General features: G+C 33.5%; 1 protein-coding gene across 3 annotated transcripts in view; it reads right to left on the bottom strand.

Moving 5' to 3' along the window:
- PHF3 (PHD finger protein 3) overlaps positions 1-25,238 on the bottom strand; it is a 112,613-nt gene that overhangs the window by 19,110 nt on the left and 68,265 nt on the right. For all 3 annotated transcript variants that reach the window (XM_074237291.1, XM_074237292.1, XM_074237290.1), the window contains 3 exons: positions 22,455-22,638; positions 11,681-11,831; positions 11,447-11,603 (listed from right to left, as the gene is read on the bottom strand). In XM_074237291.1, coding sequence (XP_074093392.1) covers positions 11,447-11,603; positions 11,681-11,831; positions 22,455-22,638 — 492 coding nt within the window. The remainder of the gene's footprint in view (positions 1-11,446; positions 11,604-11,680; positions 11,832-22,454; positions 22,639-25,238) is intronic.

The raw sequence follows: 25,238 nt of genomic DNA, 5'->3' as shown, positions 1-25,238 counted from the left end.
CTTGCTTTCTGATCAGTAGCCTTGCTCACTCACTGTAAGATAATGCCATCCCAGTACCTGTACTACTCTCTGGCTCAGGTCATCATCTTATGAGGGACCCCAACCAGGTACACTTCATTTCCAGCTCATTTTATTTTTAGACTACTGTTCCTTCCTCCTCTCAAGGACCTCTCTTCTCCCTCTCTCCTTTCCTTCTTGTATTGAATGTAAAATCCATGAGAGATGGGACTATTTTCATGCATTCATATCCCCAGGATTTAGACAATGCATAGCACACAGAGTTTAATCAATTTTAATTCTCTCTCTCTCTCTCTCAACAAAATTTGTTCTAGTAACAGAAACAACTATTTATAAAGCACTTTTAAAGGGTAAAAAATATTTTCTGAGCATTATTTCATTTGTGTCTCACAAATTCTAGAGGTTTACAAATGTTTTACAGGTCTTTAGTTCCAAATCTGACATTATATTTAATATCTTACTGAAATAGTAACAATCAAGGTGAAGGAAATACAAGGCCATAATTAAACTACAAGAAGATATTCAAGAATGCAGTTGTGTGTGTACCTTAAAGCAGTGACTGGAAACACAACAATTAGAAAAAGAAATTTGTAGGGAAAACTATTGATTTTTGATTTCCTGAAGACTAGAACCCTAAGTAAAAGGGAAATTTAGCAGCATAGTTTATTTAAGTATGGTTGGCAGAATGATATTAAGTTGAAATTATACAAGTAGACTAATAGAAGCCAAAAGGCTAGCAGGTTACAGGATCAGAGTCTTACTAACTTTAGCTCTATCTCCTCCCCCTTTTACCTCAGAAGCCGGGAAGTTCTCCCTGCCTAGCCCTAGAAAGGCTTTTTCTTGTACCTGGATTAATATCCCAGAGGCTAGGAATTTTGTCTGTCTCATAAAACTTGCTCCCTGGCATGTGAGAGAATATAAAGAAGACTATAAAGAATATAAAAGAATATAAAGGAAGAATATAAAAGCAATTTGGGGGGCTTTGGAAAGGAGCCCTTGAGACCCCAAAATAACCTTCTTGCCAAGTGTTTATAACTTTCTTATTGGTATACCTTTTGTTTTTATTCTCCTGAAATGTGTTTTAACTAGAAAATTGCTTCTACAATATATTTTTGTAGAAAGACTATTTACTTGAAACTTGATCAATTGTAGCACAAGTCAGACTCCCTTTGAAATCTTTTGGCTTAAATGTAGTGCATCTACAGCCTTGTCTAAATTTAAAGGATGAATATGTATGGTTCTGCAAAACATATTTACATATTAGTTATCTTAAGGGAGAAAAAACAATGTGAATAACAAAGTAAAACAGGTATGCTTCGATAGCACTAAGATTCAGTTCTCTCTCTGTAAGTGTCAGCATTTTTCATTAATCCTTCAGGGTAGCCTTGAATCTTTGTATTGCTGAGAATAGCCAATTCATTCATAGTTGGTCATCCTACAAAATCACTGTCCCAAAGTATCTTATTCTCCTGGTTTTGCTCATTTCATTCACTCAGTTCATGGAAGTCTTTCCAGCTTTTTCTGAAAACATACTGTTCATCTTTTATTATAACACTAACATATTCCAACAGAACCATATCCTACAATTTGTTCAATCATTTCTCTCTCTCTCTCTCTCTCTCTCTCTCTCTCTCTCTCTCTCTCTCTATATATATATATATATATATATATATATATATATATATATATATATTTTGTTTGTTTGTTTTGTTTTGTTTTTTTAAATCACTTTGGGATACAGACCAAATAATGCTATTGGCTAGGTTTTAACCTAGTGTGCACAGCTTTATAGCCTCTGGGGACAGTTCCAAACTGCTCCTCCAAAATGGATAGATCAGTTCACAACTCCACCTAACACCAAATTAGTATCCCAATTTTTCCACATTCCCTGCAACATTTGTCATTTTCCTTTTCTGTCCAGTTACTCAATTTGCGAACTAGTAGTTCAGTGGTTTTAATTTGCTTTTTTTAGTATTTAACTTTGATTTTATCTGAAAACTACCTTTGACCATTTATCAATTAATTAATGACTTGCATCTATATGTATCTAACTCAATTCTCTATATAATGAGAAATGAGGCCTTTATCAAAAAAAATTTGCAGTAAAATTATTTTCTACAATTTTTGGCTTTCCTTCCAACCTCATTCACAGAAGTTATCTTTGTGCAACAATTTTTATATTTTTATTGTAATCAATATTATTCATTTTATATATCCTATAATGCTATTTCTTCTTTGGTCATAAGTTCTTCCCTTTTCCATACCTGCGACAGGTAAAACCTTTCCTAATGTGCTTATGCTATCACCCTTTATGTCTAAATCTTTGTATACATTTTGACTTATCTTGGCATACAATGTGAGATGTTGATCTATATTTAAGTTTCTGCCAAATTGCTTTCCAATTTCCAGCAATTATCAGACAGTGAATTCTCATCCCCAAAATTGGGATTTAAATTACTATGGTTATTACCAATTGTGTATTGTGTACCCAATCTATTCCACTGATCAACCACTCTATTTCTTAGTACCACATTATTTTGATGACTACCATTTTGTAAACAGTTTGAGATCTGGTAATGATAGGCCCCTTTCCTACACATTTTCTTTTCACTGATTCCTTTGATAGTCTTTTGTTTTTCTCTAGTTGAATTTCATTACTTTTTTTCCTAGCTCTGTAAAAATTTTTGGTTGGTTGGTTATAAAAAATAATTAGTATGGTGCTAAATAAGTAGATAAATGTAGACAGAATAGTCATTTTTATTATATTGGTTCAATATACCATGAGTAATTAATATCTTTCCAGTTACTTAGATCTGACTCTATGTGAAATGTTTTGTAATTGTGTTAATACAGTTACTGATTTTGTCTTGGCAGGTAGACGCAAATATTTTATTTGTCTATGGTTATTCTAAATAGAATTTCTCTATTTCTCGCTGCTGGACTTGTTGGCTATATACAAAAAAAAAAAAAGGTTTATTTTATATGCTGCAAATTGTTCACGTTGTTCATTATTTCAAGTAGTTTTTAGGTTGACTCCCTAGGATTGTCTTAAGTATACCATCATATCACATGCAATGAGTGAGTTGTATTTCCTCATTGCAATGCTAGCTAAAGCTAGCATTTCTTGTTTAATATTTAATAGCTGTGTTGATAAAGGGTTTACCCCCGTGATCTTATTGGGAAGGTTTGTACCTTTTGTCTATTGAAGATAATGCTGATGGTTTTAGACATTATGTATCATTTTAAGGAAAATTCCTATGCTTTATTCTTATGCTTTCTAGTGTTTTTAACAGAAATGAGTGCTATATTTTGTCAAAATTTTTTCTGCATCAATTGAGAAAATCATCATAATTGAAATGGTCAATTAAATCATAATGTATGTTTGCTATTATTTTATTTAAATTTTTACATCTATATTTATTAGGAAAATTGGTGATACTTTTCTTCCTGGTTTAGTTTATTAGTACCATATTTGTGTCATAAAAGGAAGGGCTCTTTCTTTGACTATTTTTCCAAATAATTTATATACAATGTTTTTTAAATGTTTAGTAAAATTCATTTGTAAATCCATCTGGTGTGGTCCTGTAGATTTTTTTCTTTGGCAATTCATTAATAACTTGCTCAATTTCTTTGTCCAAGATGGAGTTAAATACTTTATTTCCTCTTTTGTTATTCTGAGCAACTTCGCATGAGGCAGTTAGTTGGTGTAACGGATACAGTGCCAACCTGAAATAAGGAAGACATCATCTTCCTGAGTTTAAATCTAGACATTTACTAGCTGTGTGGCCCTGAGCAAGCCACTTAACCCTATTAGTCTCAGTTCCTCATCTGTAAAATGAAATGGAGAAGTAAGTGGCAAATCATTCAAGTATCTTTGCAAAGAAGATGCAAAGACTCCAAATGGGGTCTCAAAATATATGCCTGAAACTGAATAACAAAAATTCACCTATTTCACTTAAATGGTCAGAAGTATATTGACATATAATTGCACAAAAAAGCTCCTAATGGTTTTTATTTCATTTATATTAGTTGAGGAATTCATCCTTCTCATTTTTCATACTGGCAATTTGGCAGCTAGATGGCGTAGTGGATAGGGCATTGGTCTTGGAATCAGGAGAATGATTCCAGTCTCAGACTCATGACACTTACTAGCTATGATACTTTGGCAAGTCACTTAATCCTGACTGCCTCATTCCCCAGTTGATCTGATTCATATCTGGCCACTGGATCCAGATAGCTCTGAAGGAGAAAGTGAGACTGATGACTTAGCACACAGCACCTCCTTACTCAAATCCAATTCACATGCTTGTCACAGCATCACCTTCCTGTTTGTCATGGTCATCTTCCAGAATGAAGGACATGCAACATCACCACCACCTTAGCAATGTGATTTTGTACCTTTTAATGAAATTAAACCTGTGTTTTATCTATTTTATTGTTCATTTTAAAACTAAAACCTATTTTTATTAATTAGTTCAATTTTTTCTTACTTTCAATTTCAATAACCTCTCTTGGGATTTTTATTTTGCTCTTTTTCTTATTTTTTTAGTTTCATACCCAATTCATTGATCTGTTCTTTCCAAGACAAAATCAAGTTTTGTTTGCCATGTAACAGTGAAAAAAAGATATAATCCTTTCTCTTCCCACTCAATTTTCTCCAGAGGTTTATCATATTCAAGTTTTTTTTAAATTCTATTCATCTCAACTTCTTATTTTTTTTTTGGTTAGATTTATCTAATCCTGAAAGAAGTAAATTGAAGCTATCTATTCTTCCTAAAACATTTCCATTAGATTTGCATGAATTGATACTGAGCAAAACAAGAAAAACAGTATACTCTGACAGCAACATGGGGGTGATGATCAACCTTGATGGATTTACTCATTCCATCAGTGCAACAACTAGGGACAATTCTGGGCTATCTGCAATGGAGAATACCATCTGTATCTAGAGAAAGAATTGTGGAGTCTGAACAAAGACCAGACTATTACCTTCAAATTAGAAAAAAAAAAACATTATCTTATTATGTAATTTTTCTATCTCTTATAATTAATTTTTCTTCCTTGAAGATATGATTTCTCTCTCATCACATTCAACTGAGATCAATGTATACCAATGTAAAGACTAACAGAATGCCTTCTGTGAGGGGTGGGGAGAGGGAAGAATGAGGGAAAAATTGTAAAACTCAAATAAAATCTTTCAAAAAAAGTTTCCTTCATTTGTAAATTAATTAGATCTAATTTTTTTTAGGTTTTTGCAAGGCAAATGGGGTTAAGTGGCTTGCCCAAGGCCACACAGCTAGGTAATTATTAAGTGTCTGAGACCAGATTTGAACCAGGTACTCCTGACTCCAAGGCCGGTGGCTTTATCCACTACGCCACCTAGCCGCCCCGATCACATTCTTTATGATAAGTCCATCACAAAATTAGATCTATTTCTGCCTTTGCTATGTCTGATATTAGGATTGCTCCATTCCCTTACCTTTACCCAGTGTGAGTGTTAGGTCACTCACTGCTTAGTGTTTTTTGTAAACAACGCAGTAGAATTCTGGTTTTTAACTAAGTCCTTCCATTTTAATGGCTCAATTCATCCCATTCATATTCACATAAAGTTTGATCACTCTCCCTCCCCCTCATTCTGTTCATTCAACCTGCCCTTCTGATTTGCTTCCCTTCCCATTTCGCAGCAGGGACCCAAAGACATCTAAGATATTCCCTCTTTTAGTCAATTTCAGAGAATAAAGTTCAAGCATTGCCTGCCATACCCCTATTTTCTCAACTGTAAAAGCTTTCTCCCCTCTTTTATGTATGATAATTTAATCTATTATACTCCTTCTTTCAGTGCATTCTTATTTTTAACCCTTTAATTGTTTTTGTTTTGGGGGAAATCATCCCATCATAATTCATACCTTAATTCTTTCTAACTGCCCTAATAAGGTTTTTAGGGGTTCTTTTGGTTTTGTTGTTTCTTGCTACCTCAAGGAGTCATTAGTTCCCTGTTGCCCAGTTCTACTTTTAAATTTTGATCAAGGAGCTTTTGTACCCTTTGGCCCATGATTATCTTGCACCATTCTCATTTACTCTCCCAATTTCCTTCTTTTTGATTTTTATTTTTAGGTTTTTGCAAGGCAAATTGGGTTAAGTGGCTTGCCCAAGGCCACACAGCTAGGTAATTATTAAGTGTCTGAGACCAGATTGGAACCCAGGTACTCATGACTCCAGGTCAGGTGCTTTATCCACTACATCCCCTTCTTTTTGATTTTTAAAATGCTTTTTGAGCTGAAATCAATTCATATTTTTCTTTGAGGAGTCACATGTAGATATTTTTACACTGTCTTCTCAGTTTGTGTTTTGAACTTTCATGTCACTATGTTAACTTTCTAATTTTACATTCTTTATTCATTTTGTTATTTATTCATTTTTCTGCTTATTTCTTAATTTCATAGCTTCAGGGGGTTTTTGTGCTGTTTCAGAGCTATTCTTAGGACCTGTAAGTTTTTAATTCTTTCCCAGTACTATTGTTGCCGGGGGAAATTAAACTGGCTTAAGTTTTGAAAAGAACAAGATAGAATTCATATAAAAGACCAACTTTTAATTCAAAAGAAATTTTAGGGAAAGAAAGACTAAAGGCAGAAAACCATTGATCCCTAAATAAACTAAGTTGCCATGAAAGGATGAGCAATAAGGAAAAGAATAGGAATAAGAGAGGTTAAAGTGGGGAAACCATGCTCCCCAAGAGTGGGCTAAACTTCAAGGAAGAGTAGAGGATGAGCTTTGGAAGCGGTAAGGAAGGAGAGGGTAAGGTATCTCAAAGAGCAAGAGATATGTTAATGAGAGATATGCTGATGAGAGGCAGTAGCTCAAAGACTTAAAATTCTTTCAGCCTAGGGCAGGAATCATTGTTCTATTGATAACCTTGGGGGGGGGGGGGCGTAGCAGCTGGGTATAGCAATGGATAGAACTCTAGCCCTGAAGTCCTGAGTTCAAATCCAGTCTCAGACACAATAATTACCCAGCTGTGTGACCTTGGGCAACTCACTTAAGCCCACTGCCTAGCAAAAAAACCAAAAATAAATAGATGTTTCTGGGAGGGAAATAACTTTATTAAAAGTTTATTGACCTCATCTTGTGAGGAATGTAGGGTGTTGGTCTTCACAGGGTGTGGAGTGGAGCCCTTAGGGAATCCATTATAAAGGGGGAATGGCCCAGTCAATAGCAAGACTGAAAGAGTTTTCCTAATCCCATTCCAGGGATAGCAAACCCCAAACAGGAAACCCCAAATGGGTTCTTATCTGGTCAAGAGTGACCTAGAGACCTGTACCTAAAGCAACTGAGTTTGTGCAATTAGGTAATAGAATATTAACCCACACTCCCCCTGTGAGGATTGGGGCTCATTAGCCTACCATGCATCCTATGATATGGGCGGGAACATATTAGAGGCATGGCATGGAATGGGTGGACCTCTTAGATTTATACAATTTTCTTTCACTCTAGCAGGTTTTTCTTTTCATTCATTTATAACAATCTTAATAATTTGAATTATGGGATAGGGCCAGGGGAAGAAACAAGGTCAGTAGAGAAGGAACAGGTTAATTATAAAACCTATTTCTCTATCCACTTATTTCCCTTACTTCAAAATGATCAAAGGAAAAGTGTAATTACCACTCTCCTGGCCTGTGCTATGATATGTGAACAAACACAAGTAGTACACTTTACTGTCTTGGAACTGTGGTCCAGATTCTTGCATAGGCAATGTAACAAAGTTCTGAAACCAGGGCTAGGAAAGCCACCCGTCATTTTCTTCTGACCAGTCACTTCTGTGAGCTGAGTTCCCACCACAGATTCAGACAACCCAAAGCCTATGCTGGCTTTCCAGGGTATTCCTGTCCTGTGAGGCAGATCTTTCCTGTCAAAGCTGCCTTGGGCTGGAAAATGGTTTCATCCCATTCTTCTTTTGATGCTGCAGCTCCAGAATTCATCTTAAGGCATTATTTTAAAGTTATTTGGAGAGGAATTTGAGAGAACTTGAACAAGTCCCTGTCTTTATTATGGCACCTTGGCTCCACCATCTGTGAAAAATATTTTTGAAGAATGTACCATTCTATTTTCTCTCTGTGATCAGGTATTTACCTTGAATGATTTTGACATGTACCTACAGACATCTTGCTGGAATAATGTTTACCAGGTAGCATTTTGATATGAATTGAAACCAAATGAAATAATTTTTTAATCAACAAATAAAAAACAATGAGATCTTGGATTCTCTTTAAGGTGTCCAACCTGGTTAGCTCTTCTGGGTCTAAACACCCAACAAAAATACTCAAGGAGCCATATTCAGAATTCAATATCCTTTGGTTAATACAATGCAACCCTCATACCACCAAAGAAAAGAGGACAACAACAAATGAATGAACCCCAACAAGGAGGTGGGACCCACCTGGTCTAGACTATCAGTCAATTCTGTCACTAAAGTTATAGTCCATGGTAAAATATCATTTGCAAAGGTCTACCTTATTCTCATCAAGTGTACCTTTGATTCAGGTTTTCCTCATGCTCAAAAATTTTCAAAAATCCCAGAGTAGTTTAGCATTTCCTTCTCCAGCTCATTTTACAGATGAGTTAACTGATGCAAATAGGAGTAAGTAATTTACCCAGGATCACACCTAGTTAAGTGTCTGGCTTTGATCTCAGGAAGATGACTTCCCCAGACCAAGCACATATCCACTACACCAGCTACCTGCCCATTTAGAAAAGTGTATCTTGTGTAGTCAAAAGATAAGAACAAAGAGTTGTCAAAAGAATTTTCACATACTACAGTATGAACCCTTTAAATCACTAAGCGAAATGCCTTCACTTCCTCATCTCTCCCTGATTGAATCCTTTTGCAATCTGACTAGCAAGCATCTGAGGCCTGATCTGAACTCAAAAAGATAAGTTTTCTTGCTTCCAAAGCTAGTGCTTTAACCAATAGGTCATTCATTCTATCTTCATTTCAACTACATGGATCTAATCAATTAGACTGTTACTTCAGTAATATCTCAATACAAATATATGCTACTTTTCCATCTAGACTCTCATCTTTTCTTGCATAGACTTCGTAATAAGTTAGCATTTTTATATTACTTTAAGATTACACTTTAGATGTTATCTCATACAAAACCTCAAAAATAAATACTATTATTGATCCATTTATCAAAAGAAAAAAAAGGTCAGAAAGGTTAAATGATTTGTTCAGGTGGGATTTGAACAGATCTTCCTTAGTCCATCTCCAAGATTCTATCCACTAAATCAGTGGAATAAAACTCACTAAGATATGAGGACTCCTAAATCATACAAAAGTCTCCCAACTGAATACAGATTTAGAAACTACATATTTAATCTGATGGCATACATATCTGACAACTCCATATATATATACACCCCTCCCAAATGACTCTTCATGTCACTGCCCAAATAAAGTCCATTACTATGGTCATATGATCACATCATTCTTTTTTTTTGGGGGGGGGGTTCTGCAAGGCAACGGGGTTAAGTGCCCAAGGCCACACAGCTAAGTAATAATTAAGTGTCTGAGGGCCCATTCAAAGTCAGATCTTCCTGACTCCAGGGCAGTCCTCTATCTACCACATCACCTAGCTGCCCTCATATCATTCTTTAATTCAAAAATTTCAGTGATTTTCTACTGTCAATCAAAATAAAAGTTCCTGAAAATGGGTCTCCATTATCTAATTATCTAATTCCAATCTGCTTGTACAGTTTTCTCTCATTCTACAACCAAACATAAATACTTCCCATTCTCATCCCATTGTTAAACACCAAAAAACTTTAATCTGTCCAGCTCGAGTCAACTCATATAATCCTCTATTAAGTCTTCTCTGATCTATCATACCAGATGAAATGTTCTCTTTCATTTTACTGCAGCATTTTGAGTGGATCAATATAAACTTCCTCAAAAACAATGCCAATGCCTTATGTATCATTTCTTTGCATACAGAAGTAATAAACAACTGTTAATAAGCAAAAGAAATTACTATTACAACTTACGTATAAAATGTAGTTTTCAGAGCTCCCTCACTTTGTCCCTAAGTGACTTGTCAAAAGTCACACAAGTAGGGGCGGCTAGGTGGTGCAGTGAATAGAGCACCGGCCCTGAACTCAGGAGTACCCAAGTTCAAATCCAGCCTGTGACACTTAATAATTACCTAACTGTGTGGCCTTGGGCAAGCCACTTAACCCCATTTGCCTTGCAAAAAATTAAAAAAAATAATAATAAAATACAAAAGTCACACAAGTATAATTTTAGATTTACAGCTTTCTAATTTAGTGTACATTCCAACTCACAACACATCATTTAGATAAAGGAGAAGGTAAGGGGTAGATGCTGAAAAACCAAAGGGAAATAAAGAGTGTACAATTCTCATTCTTTTAAAATGTGTGTCAGGGGTGGCTAGGTGGCGTAGTGGATAAAGCACAGGTCCTGGAGTCAGGAGTACCTGGGTTCAAATCCGGTCTCAGGCACTTAATAATTACCTAGCTGTGTGGCCTTGGGCAAGCCACTTAACCCCGTTTGCCTTACAAAAAAAACCTAAAAAATAAAAAATAAATAAAATAAAATGTGTGTCTAATAAATTTTTAAACTTGAATACTTTCTAAAGCTAGGAATCATTATGATAATATATGTAGTAGTATCTTCATTAAGCACATTTTAAAACATCTTATAAAACATTGAGATAAATGTATAAAACCTTATTAAAAACCATCTCAATATCACCTTAAGATTATAATGTCAAGGTCAGTTAAGCAATCAGCTACTAAGAAAACAGTGCTTGTTAAAAAAACTAACCAAATGAATAGTAACAATAATATTCAAAAATCTTGTGTTCCCTCCCTTTTATTAGGTTTGAGGCAGATAATTTTCTATGGTATCTATGCAACATTCTGTGTAATAGCATATTTTATAAATTAATCAATTCTCTTAGTAAAGTATATTTGTTAAGGACATGATTTAAAAAGCTTTCATATTTTAAAGGTTAATTTCTATAGAAGTGCATTTGGTTTTTTATGAGTTATGTGTTTCTTATTTGCATTTCCTGCTTAACACAGAATTTTTAAAGAATGTACTACATTGATGCTTGAATAGACAAAAGGTTGTTTTTTTAAAGGAGAATATAGGAAAAGGAAATTTATTTTAATTAAATCAATATCAAACTAGAGAAATTCAGTACAAAACAGGGTCTGTCTTAAGACTTCAAACTATCGAAAAGAACTCATTATAATGTGATCTGATTTTTAAAATGTTTTCATGACATGAATGGCAGGTACAACATTACAAGGAGATTCCTATATGTTTATTTCAACTTGGTTGAAATTAAAACATTAAAGGTTCTGAATTGGCGAAACGTTCACTTTTGAACAAGTTAATTGAACTTACATTGTTTTTAGGATCTTTCAAATTGAACATCAAACTTCTATATTTGTTCTTATATTTGGCATCAGTATCCCGAAAAAAAGAAAAAAGTTCCTTTTCAATTTTTGTTGCAACTTTGGATGCCCGTTCCTCTGGGATCTTCAAATTTGAATCTGTAAGTCTTAAAACGACAACAAATTTTTTTTTAATTAACCACAGATTAGTCTATCTTTTACAATGCTACTATGACTATATTACCTTTTCATGAGAATGTCTTTGAGAGAATGTTTGACACTTTGTCTTATCTGGTCTGCAGAAGGTTTAGAAGTAGGAGTAGGGGGTGTGTGCACATTAGGCAATCCTGCTTTCTCAGTTTTCTTCTTTTTTAACTCTTGCTTTTCATGTATACCTTAATTGAAATAAAGTGAAGAATTTACTTAAAAATAAAATCCATGTAAAGTTGCTTAAGGAAAACTAACATATTAGAGTCCAAGTGATCATTTAAAAAAAAACTGTTACTCTGTTGAAAACAAAGTATGATAACCTATAAACACAACTGTGTATGCACAATATTCATGTGCATGTATTCATGGGGGTGGGAAGGGAGGGTAGAAGAAAATTAAAAATATGCATATGCATAAGGATGAATGTTGAAAAACTTTCATAACATGTAACTGGAAAAACAGCAATTGGAAAAAACAAAAGTATGAAATATAATCTCTGTCCTTCTACGTTGTACATATTCTCCCTTCTAGATAATTATTTTCACAAATTCAGTCAAGTAAATTGAGTTAAGTAAAAGTTATTTAGAAAACACATTCTTTAACACAGGCTTAATTAAATAACATTTTTAAAGTTTCTTTTTCCTTGATCTGTTGTACTATTATATTCAAAAACAATAACAGAAAAGTGTTGCTGATTTTTAACTGCTGATATCTATTAATTCGTCTGAAAACTAGAGTCAAAATTTGGAAACCAACCTTATCAGTAGGAAGTATTAATAAGTGACTTTTTAAATAATTCTATTTTTATTTTTAAATTTTCTTAATCCCTTCTGCTCCTTCCCATGCACTGAGAAAATAAGATAAACAAAATCCTTACAAATCTGGATAGTCATGCAAAACAAAATCTCACATTAGCTATGCCCAAGGAAGGAGGTAAAAATGTACTTTAATCTGTATTCTGAGGTAGCTTTGCTACCTGGAGGTGGATAACATGTTCCTCCATATGAATTCTATTATCTTTTTTCCTACCTTTAAAGGTAAACTTTTGAAGTCTGATTAATTATGGAATTGATATGGTAAGTTATGTAGTATTGTCATTTTTATCATATTGACTCATTCTACTACAATTAATATTTTTCCAATTCTTTAAATATGTATTGTGTTTACATAGTTTTTATAAATATCTTAGGCTGACTTTTGAGGAATTTTATGTTGCCTGTTATTTGAAATGGAATTTTTCTTTCTGCTAGATGTGACTAATATGTAGAAATATGGATAATTTATTTCATTTTATTTTACATCCTGCAACTTTGGGAAGTTGTCTTTGCTTGTGTTTATTCTTTTCCAGTGTGTTCTTTACACAGGAATGAGTGTCAAAACTTTTTCTTTACCTACTAAAATAATCCTTAGATTTTTACTAATATGGTCAATTATGTTACTGAACCAGACCTACATTACTGGAATAAATCCTGCCTGATCAAAGGCCATCGTTTTGCTATGATACTGCAGTCATCATTTTGTTTATATTTTTCACATCATTATTCATTAGGGAAATTGATCTTTAAAATTCTTTCTGGTTTGCCTATTTTAAGTATTGGGAATCATATTTAAATCTTGAGAGAAATTTGTTAAGATCCCTTTTTTACCCTTCTTTTACTTTTAATTGCTCCCTAAATGTTTGGTAGAATGTGCTTGTAAATTCTAGGCTCTTTGCCTCACGCCCTTCTGGAAGTTCACTTATAACTTGTTCGATATCTTTTTCTAAGAAATTTAAGCATAACTTCTAAGAATTCTATTTCTCTTCTATTCATCTGAACAATTCATATATTTGTAAATATATATTCTTTCATTTAGATTACAGTTTTACTGGAATACAGTTGGGTGAAATAGTACCTAATAATTCATTTTATATCTTCTTCATTTGTTGGGAATTCACTTTTTTCCATTTTTATACTACAAATTTTCTTTTTTCTCTTTTTTAAAAAAAAATCTATTTTATTATTATTATTTTTATAATAGGTCCTAGGGGCACCTAGGTGGCACAGTGGATAGAGCACTGGCCCCAGAGTCAGGAGGACCTGAGTTCAAATACGGCTTCAAACGCTTATTTCCTATTTCCATTCAACATTCTTAAAGTTTATCATATCAAATTTTCTAAAAATTCTATTTAGGTCCTTAAACTTCTTTCTCATTTTTTTCTTTATTTACTGTATCTAGTTAGGTCTGAAAGGAATAAATTGAAGTACCCATAGTAAAATTGAGATTTTACTCTCTACTTCCTCCTATAACATTGAACTTTTCCTTTAAGACTTTAAATGCTATGCCCTTTTGTGCTTTATTTTGATGTCATTTCACTGTCTACGGCATCTTTAAGACAAATGTGGTTCTCCTGTTTATCTTTTAATTAGGTCTATTTCTGCTTTGTCCAAGATACTGATTGTTAGCCCCAACTTTTTTTACTTCATCTAAAGCATAATTTTTTTTTTTGTTTGGTTTGGTTTGCAAGGCAATGGGGTTAAGTGATTTGCCCAAGATCACACAGCTAGGTAATTGAACTCAGGTCCTCCTGAATCCAGGACCAGTGCTTTATCAATACACTGTGCCACCTAGGTGCCCCTAAAGCATAATTAATTGATCCTGCTCCAAACCCTTTAACTTCATGTAGCTTTCTAATTTCAACTGTATTTCTTGTTATTAGTATGGGATGAATTCTGGTTTCTACTTCATTATATTGTACTCTTCTCTCCTCACTCTAACACCACTGTGCTTCCCATTAATGGTTCCCTTAATCTGCCCTGCTTTCTTACTCAACACACTACTTTTCACTTAACCCTTTTCTCTGTTGTTTAAGATATATTTCTTTATCCAAAGTCTGTATCCAGTGTCCCCCTCTTTAACCAGTTCAGATGAGTGTAGGGGTCAAATGTTGCCTACTTTTCTATGCCCAGAAGTAACTGTTAAATGAATGAAAAATTAATGATCACATTCATCATGGCAAATTCAAAGCAAAATCATTATGAACTAACCCAGGATTTTAAAACTATACTATGTTTTCAATTCCAGAAGATATTAAAATATTTAAGTATTATCTCATTTGATCCTCCCAATAACCCTTCAAGGTGGCTACAATTACAGTCCTAATTTTAAGAGTTATGGAAATTGGGACAAACAGAAGGTTAAGACTTGCCTAAGGCTATGCAGTCAATAAGTATCTGAGGATAAAGACTTGAAATTTCTTCCTCTAGAACTCAGCCTGGAGGTCTATCTACTATGATACCAGTAGCCTCCCAAGAGGAATTTAGTTTCCCTGAGAAAATAAATCACTTTTATAATTTATGAATGAACACCTCACTTCAACTCAACAAACATTTATTAGGCATCTGCTATATGCAATGCTAAATATAAAAGAAACAAGTCCCTGAATATAAGAATTATACATTCTTTCTCCAAGACCCTTGCTTTTCTTTCTCTAAAAGTGAATTGAAAGTGAGGGGATGAAGAGACCAGAGTTGAATAGCATCTTGAAAGTCTTAGTGAATAATCCACAATGACATTAAACATAATGACAATGTCATATATATATACTTGCATATAATATATGTTAAATAATCTGGGAAAGATTCTCAAGTGAAATTTCTTCCAAGAATAATTTGGCACCAAGGTGATGCACTGAATAGAGAGCACTGAACTTGTCAGGAAAATAACTGCTCTGAATAATTATAGTCAGTGTGACCCCTAAGCATTATCATTTAGCCTCTGATTTCTTTATAATAAAAGAATCTAGCTGGGAGGATAAAAAGACATTATATTGTAGCTATATAAATGCTCATCATAATCACAATTGTTATTATTTTATCATTTAAAACTTACCAATCACAACAGAGCAGAATACTAATTGGTACAGAGAATGGGGAATGGAACTGTTCATGGAATAGAGGGTTTTTTTCCTTTTTCTTTTTTTTTTTAGGTTTTTGCAAGACAAATAGGGTTAAGTGGCCTGCCCAAGGCCACACAGCTAAATGATTATTAAGTGTCTGAGGCCAGACTTGAACTCAGGTACTCCTGACTCCAGGGCTGGTGCTCTACCCACTGTGGCACCTAAACACCCAACACATGGTTTTAAAGCATTTCTGATGACTACACCAGAGTTAAACAGAAACTTTGAACACAAAGAGCAGAGGAAAACAAGAAAGGAAAATTCTCCTGAGCAATTAGAAAGAACTATATATTCTCAGTGGACCACAGTTATTCTAATAGGAGAGAAGTAACAAATGTCCTTTCTGAATCTTTAAGTCTTTTAAAGAGTAATAAGGCAGTGAAACAAGAAAAAGAGTTTCTGGGACCTCTAAAGAGGGAAAAGAGAAGGGAAGGGGGGGGGGCTGAACTTGCTATTTCTCATTAGTGTAGGGTGAGAAGAATATACATACTAGTATATACATACTGATGATCTTGTAACAGCTAGATAGATTAAGCCACAAAAGCCTAGTCAGGAAGATTTCATTTTCTTGAGATCAAATCTGTCCTCACAAACTTACTAGCTAGGTGACCCCAGCAAGTCATTTAACCCTATTTGTTTCAGTTTCCTCATTTGTAAAATGAGCTAGGAAAGTAAATGGCAAACTATTCCAATATCTTTGCCAAGAAAACCTCAAATGGAATCACAAAGAGACACAATCAAACCACAAATCAGATGAACCTCACTCAATTTAAATAGATAAAGAAAAGTTGAAAACATACACTAAGTTTGGTGAAGAAATACTACAAAACAATACTCCCTAACCTAAAGGGGAGAATTAAAAAAAGAATTCTAATAGATTGCCTCTTAGACAGCAGAGGAATGGCTGAACAAGCTCTGTTATATGAACATAATGGAATATTATTGTACTATAAGAAAATGACAAAACAATTTCAGTTGTATGTATTCACACTTCAGGAAGTATGAATTGATGCAGAGAGAAGTAAACATAGCCAGAAGAACAGTTTGTACAAGAGCAATGTTTTAAAGACTTTGTACTATTTAAGAAATCTTATCAAAGTAATGCTCAAATAGTTTCAAATCCAAGACTTATAATGAAGCATGTTACTCATCTCCAAATAGAGTGGTCATAGAAACAATGTGCAGAGATACACTTTTGGCCATGGCCTTCTTAAATAATTTGGTTTGCCTGATAGTTTATTTATGACAATTCACCACGCCCCCCCTTTTGTTTCAATAAAACTTAACTGAAAGTGGAGGAGGAAGAAAAGAAATAAGGGTCACTGAATTTTTTTTAAATAAAAAGGAGGAAGCTTAGAAGGAAGCAAAGACAAGGAGGACAATTCCGAAAAAATGGAAAATTAAATAATTTTCTAAAATGCAAACATTTTCAAGTAGATTAATGGTTACATTTGGAAGCCTTCAATAACTTACTGTGTGTGTGTGTATATATAGAAAACTCTTATTTTGGTATCTAATTAAAAAAAATTTTAAAACACAAAATTGAAATGAATTATGATCTTGTAGATTTTATTTATATGGGGATGAGGCAGGGTAGAATAATTGGTTCATTTTTACTTGAAATTCAATAAAAACATAAGTCAACTTTCAATTCAGAGTAATTAGATGTAAAATTAATTGGTTTAAATCACCAAGTCAGGGAGGTAGAGCTAAACAACCATAAAACATTTTAGACTGAATAGGGAACTCTTTTTTGAGACAGTCACTATTTATTAAGTAATTATTATAAATAAATCAGGCATACTGCTAGACTCAGGTGATACAAGTACTGAAACATTAAATAATCCTTAATAATGGGTTTATTACATTTAACGCTGAGACAAAATCATATGAAAATATAATACCCAATACCTCACTCCTCCCCTAAAACCTGTTTTTGTCCTCATCATAACCTCAAATTCCTACATTTTTTAGCACTTTCTCAGATCTTACCCCTACCAATTCAACTTCATTCATTTTTTACATCCTTTGCATTGTCAAACCCCACCCTTGGACAGTCATACCCATCCCTAGCTAACCCCTGCTAAACAAAATACACCAAAAAATTTGTCTGGGTCTACTACAAATTTGTCATCTAACTTCACCTGGGCCATCACTGCAGCAATAACTTCCCAAGAGAATCTATTGCAACTTCCCCACAGTAACTTCTCTTTTAGCATCTTTTTAGCATTTCTCTATTCAGATCACATTTTTACTCATCAAAATTGTCTATCTCTGTGAACTAGGAATAAAGAATTCTATTTTCTGTTTATAAGCTAATTCTAATGTGTTTCAGAAATTAAAGTTTGTTGTCAATTTGTTGCCCAAGTCTGTTGATTTTACCTTCATTAACATACTCTTGAAGAGGAGTTTTTCTCTGTTCTGCCCCAGGCTTTGATATAGGCCTTCAATAACACACAAATGGTCTATTACAATAGCCTACTACTAGGTTTGTGTGCTTCCCACACAAGTCACTGACCAATACCATAAAGGATCAAAATATAACATGCTACAGACACACCTTTTTCCAGTCTTCTTACACTCACTCCCCCCCCACACACACACACACACAAAATGGGGCATATACTCTGTGATCCAGTAATTCTGGCGTCCTTGCATTACATATTACTTCAACAACACATCTCATTTCCAAACTCTGCATTTTTACTGGTTATCCCTAATGCATGGAACTGCCACCTCCTGGCTTTCTTGAAATTCCAACCAAAATCCCACTTTGTATATGAAGCCTTTCCAAATCCCCTCTAATTCTAGGGCCTTTCCACTGTTGATCAGTTCCAATTTATCTTAAATATCACTTGCTTGTACATTGTTCTCATGTCTCTCCCTTTAAAGCATGAGTTTCTTAAGACCAATGATTATCTTTTACCTTTCTTTGTATTCTCCATAGCTTAGCACAGTGCCTGGCATAAATGCATTTTAATAAGTGCTTATTGACTGAGACTCCTTCTGGATACTTTCTAGGTTTTCATGATGCTGTGATCCGCTATTTGTCTAACTGCTCCTCTACTAATTCTCCATCAATGTCATGCCCACTAGCTATGAGGGTCCCCATAGGTTCTGAGATTCTCCTAAATAATCTTTTCTCTGTGCTTTAAACAAGGGCTGTCCAACCTTTCTTTTAAAAGTTTTTGTTGAAACAATAGACAATATATTTTGATTTGCTATTTTAGTGAGAGCTCTGCAGTAGTTCAATTTCATTTACTAATGCATTTAATAAACCCACAGGGTTTTTGAACAACTTTAAACTGTGTATCTTATTCAGTGATCCCAAGGTTCCCATGGGCTCAACTGTCAAACTCTACAAATACAAGAGAATTACCTTTTACTTCAATTAACCATAAAATACATTTGTGTACATGCATACACACACACACACAGAGAAATTTATCAAATAAAGGTTTTTACGCATTTATTGCGTGTAAAAATGTTTACTGTGCTAATCACATCTATCTTCAAACACTGCAAAGCCTTCTAAAAAGGACTCACAATCACTCCAAAATCCAATAATCATTTTTTGTGTCAATTACTGTGGTAAGTGCTGGGTATATAAAGACAAAAATTAAACAGTCCCAGATTTAAATGAATTTACATTCTAATGGGGGAGGAAAACATAGACATAAGAGAAATAAATTCAAGTTACATACAAATCAAATAAAAGGCAATTTTGGAAAAGAATTAGCATGAAAGGGAACCAGGACAATATTCCTCTAATTTATGGGAGAAAAGCTGAGACTTTGAGTAAACTAGAGAATCTAGTAGGTATAAGAATGGAAGAAGAGTATTCCAGGTATAGAGACAGAAGTATAAAAAAGAAGTCTAATTATAAAGAAAAAAATTATAAGTGGAAAAAAATGCCTATTGTCTAGACCAGAGATGGGAAATGTCCAGGTATAGGTATAGAAAGAGAGTATTCCAGGTATAGACAGAAGTAGAAAGAAAACAGTCTATAAAGAAAAAAAAATTACAAGTAGAAAAAAATGCCTATCGTCTAAACCAAGGATGGAGAATGTTCACTTCAAAAAATAATTTGGTCTGGTGTTGCCACAGCAACCTCAGGCAAGGAGCTTTTTAGGAGTGAATTAATTAAATGTTTGAACATATTCTGTATGGCTCATAAATGGGTTCAATGTAAGTTACTGATCCATCACATCTTGAACATACTACTTAAGTCCATTGATATTTTTAATATCATTATATTGTGATGAGACTGAGAATCACGAAATAATATTCTCTGGAAGAATTAAAGTTGAAGGATGTTCAAAGAACAATGGAGAGGCACATCACATTTCTGAGTAGCCTATAATATATTATAAATTGTATAATGGATCTCAAATGTGATGTATATAATAAGACAAAAAGATGGGCCAATCATATAGCATGAATGAAACATAATATATAACAAGCTATGTGACAAGAGATTTAGAAGCTAAGTCTCCAGAATACAGGATAGAGCTCTCAACTACCTACCCTCCTCCAAAAAGGATATTCAAACCCAAAATGCAAAATATCACATGATAAGAAGGTGTAGATCAGTTGTGATCTGCATTACTAGAAGGAATAGCCAGGAAGAATATAATATACACAACAAAATTTAAAGACCAAACAACCAAAAGGGAAGAATTAGCAAATTAATTGAATAGAATTTTACCTATTGTTGATCTATTTTATTAAGGTTCAATAATTTGTTAATTTTAAGCAAGTAGCTATAATTTCATTAAAAATATTTATACTGATTAAAGACCATAAACATTTCTAAAGGTATGTCAGTATTTCACAAATGATTCCTAGGCTAAGGCATTTCTTAGATAAACTTAAGGGCTGTCATTGTCTAGCACCAACAATAGCCATAATATATTTGCTGTAATTTCTTGTCTCCCATCATAAACATAAATATAAAAGTTTAGAAAAATGGGGGAAAAAAACTGAAAAAAGAAAAGGATTGGTTTCTAGAATATGCTCTGTCACTAGTTCTGTGATATAAACAAGTAATAAATAGCAGCTATCAAATGGTGTTGTCTGTTATGAGAATTATTAGATGCAACACATCAAAAATAGGATATTTAATTGCACTAATGAAATAATTTCTTTTAGAATATAATAAAAGATTTGGAATAAACTCTAGACCACAACCTGAATTTAAAATAGGAGACAAACATTTTTTTTTCCAATAAGTTTTTTAATGTCTTAACATATTTGACATTGATGACCACCTCCTCTTTCCATTTTTACAACACTGCTTTCTTGGTTCTCCTATCTCTACGCAAACTTTCTCTTCTCTACTGCTAGATTAACAGTTGTGTTATTTCCCCAAACTATGGATGTATTCTGAAGCACTATCCTGTCCTGGGTGCCATTTCTCTATCTCTAATCTTCTCTGGATGTACACATCATCTCTAGTAAATTTATTTATCATCACAGGGCAACTAGTGGATAGAGCACCGGCCCTGAAGTCAGGAGAATCTGAGTTCAAACCCAGCCTCAGACACTTAATAATTGCCTAGCTGTGTGACCTTGGACAAGTCACTTAACCCCATTGCCTTAAATTTAAAAAAAAATTTTATTTATCATCAAAATGACCCCCAGACTTATGTATTCAATACTAATCTCTAGGTGCCCACTGGAAACACTTGTCAAATCTATCTCCACAACATCTAATGTATCCATTTCCTTCTATCCAACTATACATCAACCATTACAATTCAGGTCACCATCTCTTCTCACCTAGACTATTGCAACAGAGATCTAATTAGTCTTTTTGTTAAAAGTATCACTCCACCACAATCCTTTCTCAAGATAAATTGCCAAAGTGATACATCTAAAGTACAGGTCTAACCATGTCACTCCTCTATTCCAGTGGTTTCCTATTATCTCTGGGATCAAACATAAACTGTTTGGCAACTAAAATTATTTACATTTTACATTTCTAATCTTCTTATACATTATACTTCTTTAGAAATTCCATAGTCCAGTCAATCATATATTCCTATTAGACTTCATAGATAGCACTGCAATTACCACATCTCTACCTTTGCTCCTAGCATGTATTTTTCCCCATACCTCTCAGAACTCTAGACTTTTTTGTTCAGTACTCAGATTCAACCTTCCCTCCTCTCTGTCCTAGGAATCCCCTCACCCAGTATCTACTTGCTTTTATCAAGAGTTCTTATTTTGAGATTCTTGAATTTTTTTTCCTATTATTGTGGTAACTATATTTCACTATTCCATTGTAATTCTATATACTTTATATTTTAAAATCATTATTCTAAGAAGGGGTCCAGAAATAAACACTTGCCAAAGAAGTTCATGACACAACAGAACTCCTTTTAAATCTGGCCTCAAACACTAATACTTAACTGTGTGACCTTGGGAAAGTCATTTAATCCCACTGACTTGAAAAATAAAAAAAAAAAAGAAAAGAATCCCTCCAACATATGGTTATACCTACCCTAACAAAATAGATACTCTTTTCAGTCAAGGACTGTTTAATTCTTATCTTTTTTACGTTTTTATTTGCCTGGCACATAAAAATCTACTAATGTTTGCAAACCAGGGCAGAATAAACCTTGAAAGTAGACCCTTAAAGAAATGTAAATTTCCTTAACTGCACTAATATTTCACTGTATTAAATTAGTAAAGATATATAAACAATGAGTTATAGTTTCAGGAAGTATTATTTATGGAAAAAAGATTTCTATTATAACTGCTAAAGAAATACAAGACATTTTTAGAACTAAAGAACTTTTCCAAATGTTCTAGGCAGCAACATATATCATGAAATATACAATGGAAAATTTTCTGTCAGATTCCATACCTGATTTTGCAGTCTTTTCACCTGTGCAAAAAACAGTTGTAGATTCTTTTGTAATCTTTTCATTTTTCTCTTCTGAAGATCTCCGGGGTAAAATTGTTTGTCCTATCTTTCGAAGAGGAGCCAGTTGCCATTTTTTAATCTCAGAATCTCTATATTCTGATGAATTTTTAACATCACCAGATTCCTGGAAATATATTTAATTCAATTAATTTTATTCCATTCAATGAAAAAACAAACTGAGGTCATCGTAGCATAATGGACTGAGAGGGTCTTGGAATCAGGAAGAATCACCTCTGACCAGCAAATCTGTAAGACCATAAAGCCACAGAAGATTTGCACAGCTAAGAGGAAACTAACTCAACAGGAGCTCCTTATGCCAATAAAAATCACAGTTCTAGTCAAAAGAGAAAGAAGAAAATATACCTAAAAGTTGAGCCAAATTGTTTAAAAATAAATTAATTTGTGAAAAAACCGTAAAAGCACAAAACTATTTTAAAATATCAAGTCTTCAAAAAAGAAAAGTTTATGCAGTACATTCAGTTCTCATTTACCCATAGATTTTGCAAAATTATTTCTTTCTTTCCCACCCCACCCAAAATCTGCTATCAGATTTTTACACACTAAAAAAAAAAAAAATAACCACATATATAACTGTGAATTAGTGTAGCAATTCTGTATAGCAATCTGAAACTAAACCTAGGTCCTAAATCATCAGACTGTACATCTTTGATTCAGTAATATCTCTCCTAGATCTAGAACCCACAGAGATGAGAAATGAAAAAAGATCCATCTGTTAAAAAAAAAAAAGATTTTTTGGGGGGGTGGTTAGGTGGCGCAGTGGATAGAGCCCCAGCCCTGGAGTCAGGAGTACCTGAGTTCAGATTTGGCCTCAGACACTTAATTACCTAGCTGTGTGTGGCCTTGAGCAAGCCACTTTAACCCTGTTTGACTTGCAAAAACCTTAAAAAAAAATCCTTTTTTTTTAACATTTCACAATTATAACACTTAATAACCACAAGTGCAGTGGTTAGAATATATGCCCTGGAGTCAGGAAGACTCATCTTCCTGAGTTCAAATATGATCTCAGACACTTGTTGTGTGTGTGATCCTGGGTAAGTCACTTAACCTGGTTTGTCTCAGTTTCTCATCTGTAAAAAAAAAAAAAAATAGGTAGAGAAGGAAGTGACAAACTACTCCAGTATCTTTGCCAAGAGAATCCCAAATGGGATGACAGAGTTGGACACAAATGAAACAAATTAACAATGAAAATTATTACAGTGGCAAAGAACACCCAGAAATTGAGGAATGGTAGAACAGATTAAGGGATAGAAATGTAAAGGACCATTCTTGAGTTATAAGAAATAATGAAAGGATGGCTTCAGAGAAACTTAAGAAACCTAGTTTTTGTAAAACCTTGTATGAAGAATGAAATATACAACACTAGGAAAAGAATTACTTTAATAATAACATGTAAAGATAAAACTATGCTGGGAGATTCAAGAACCTTGCTCAATTCCGAAGGACAAATTATAGCTCATGTTCCCCATCTGCTTAGAGTTGATATACATAACAGGCAGAATGAGCCATACAGTATTTGAACACAGGCAAAGTAGGATTGTTTTCCTTGGTTATTCATATTGACTATAAGGTTTAAAAAAAAATGTCTTTTTCAATGGGAAAAAGGAATTATGAAGAAGAGAAAATAAACATCTTATTAACTGGGAAAAATTAAAGTAAAAGTTATCTTTGAAAAAATAATAATAACCAGGTAGAAAATTCATACATACATTCAAGTAAGGATTGTGAAGCCCCTTCTCTAGGCAAAAACATCAAAAAAGAGTAAAAGATCAAGTTTCCCTTGCCTCCTGTAGGAGATACAGGTAACCAAGCAACTTATACTATGTATCTCCTTTACAAAAACAAGTAAAACAAAACAAACTACTTACATATTTAATTTGAAATTAAGCTAAAATATAAAAACAAAAAATAACAAAATTCATTTGAAGGAACAAAAGGTCTAAAGATAGTAAGATAATAAGAAAAAGCACAGAGGGTTACATAGCATAATCAGTCTGCCTTTTTAACAAGAGCTACTGAGAAAACTAGAGGACACACTGGCAAAAATTAGTCACCTTGCTTACAAAATTGCAAATAGTAGAATAATAACTATTTCATAGTTAGTTCATAGTCCCATCAACAATGCCTGTTGTTCTGAAACCCCTTTCACATTGATGATTCTAATTTTATGAACCAAACAATATACAAGTTCAAAATAAATATTCAGCAAGAATTTTTTTTAAATTACATGTAAAGATAATTTTCAAGTCACTTTTTGTAAGATTTTGAATTCTATATTTTTCTCCCTCCCTTGCCTTCCCCTTACCTTTCACAGCAAGAAATCTGATTTAGGTTTTACATGTACAACTAGGTTAAATATATTCCTATATGAGCCAGGTCCAACAATAATTTTTTAAAATTATAATGAATTGATATATATACAAAAATAGAAGGAAAATTAACAAAAGAACAGAAGATAAATATCAATTATATCAATTATAAAATTTCTGCATAAATCAAATCACTGAAGGTAGAATAAGAGAAACTACACACTAGGGAAACATTTGCTTCAAATGTCACCAGCAAAACGGTCTTCTATTTAAGGTATAAAGGGAATTTTAAAAATATACATATTAACAAAAAATCATTTTCTAATAAAATAGTCAAATGTTCACATTTCATTTGACAAAACCAATCCAATACGAAAATCTATGTTAATCAAAGCTA

This window comes from Macrotis lagotis, chromosome 5 (assembly GCF_037893015.1).
Source record: "Macrotis lagotis isolate mMagLag1 chromosome 5, bilby.v1.9.chrom.fasta, whole genome shotgun sequence".
Classification (NCBI taxonomy): domain Eukaryota; kingdom Metazoa; phylum Chordata; class Mammalia; order Peramelemorphia; family Peramelidae; genus Macrotis; species Macrotis lagotis.
This window is presented reverse-complemented; position numbering and strand designations above follow the sequence as displayed.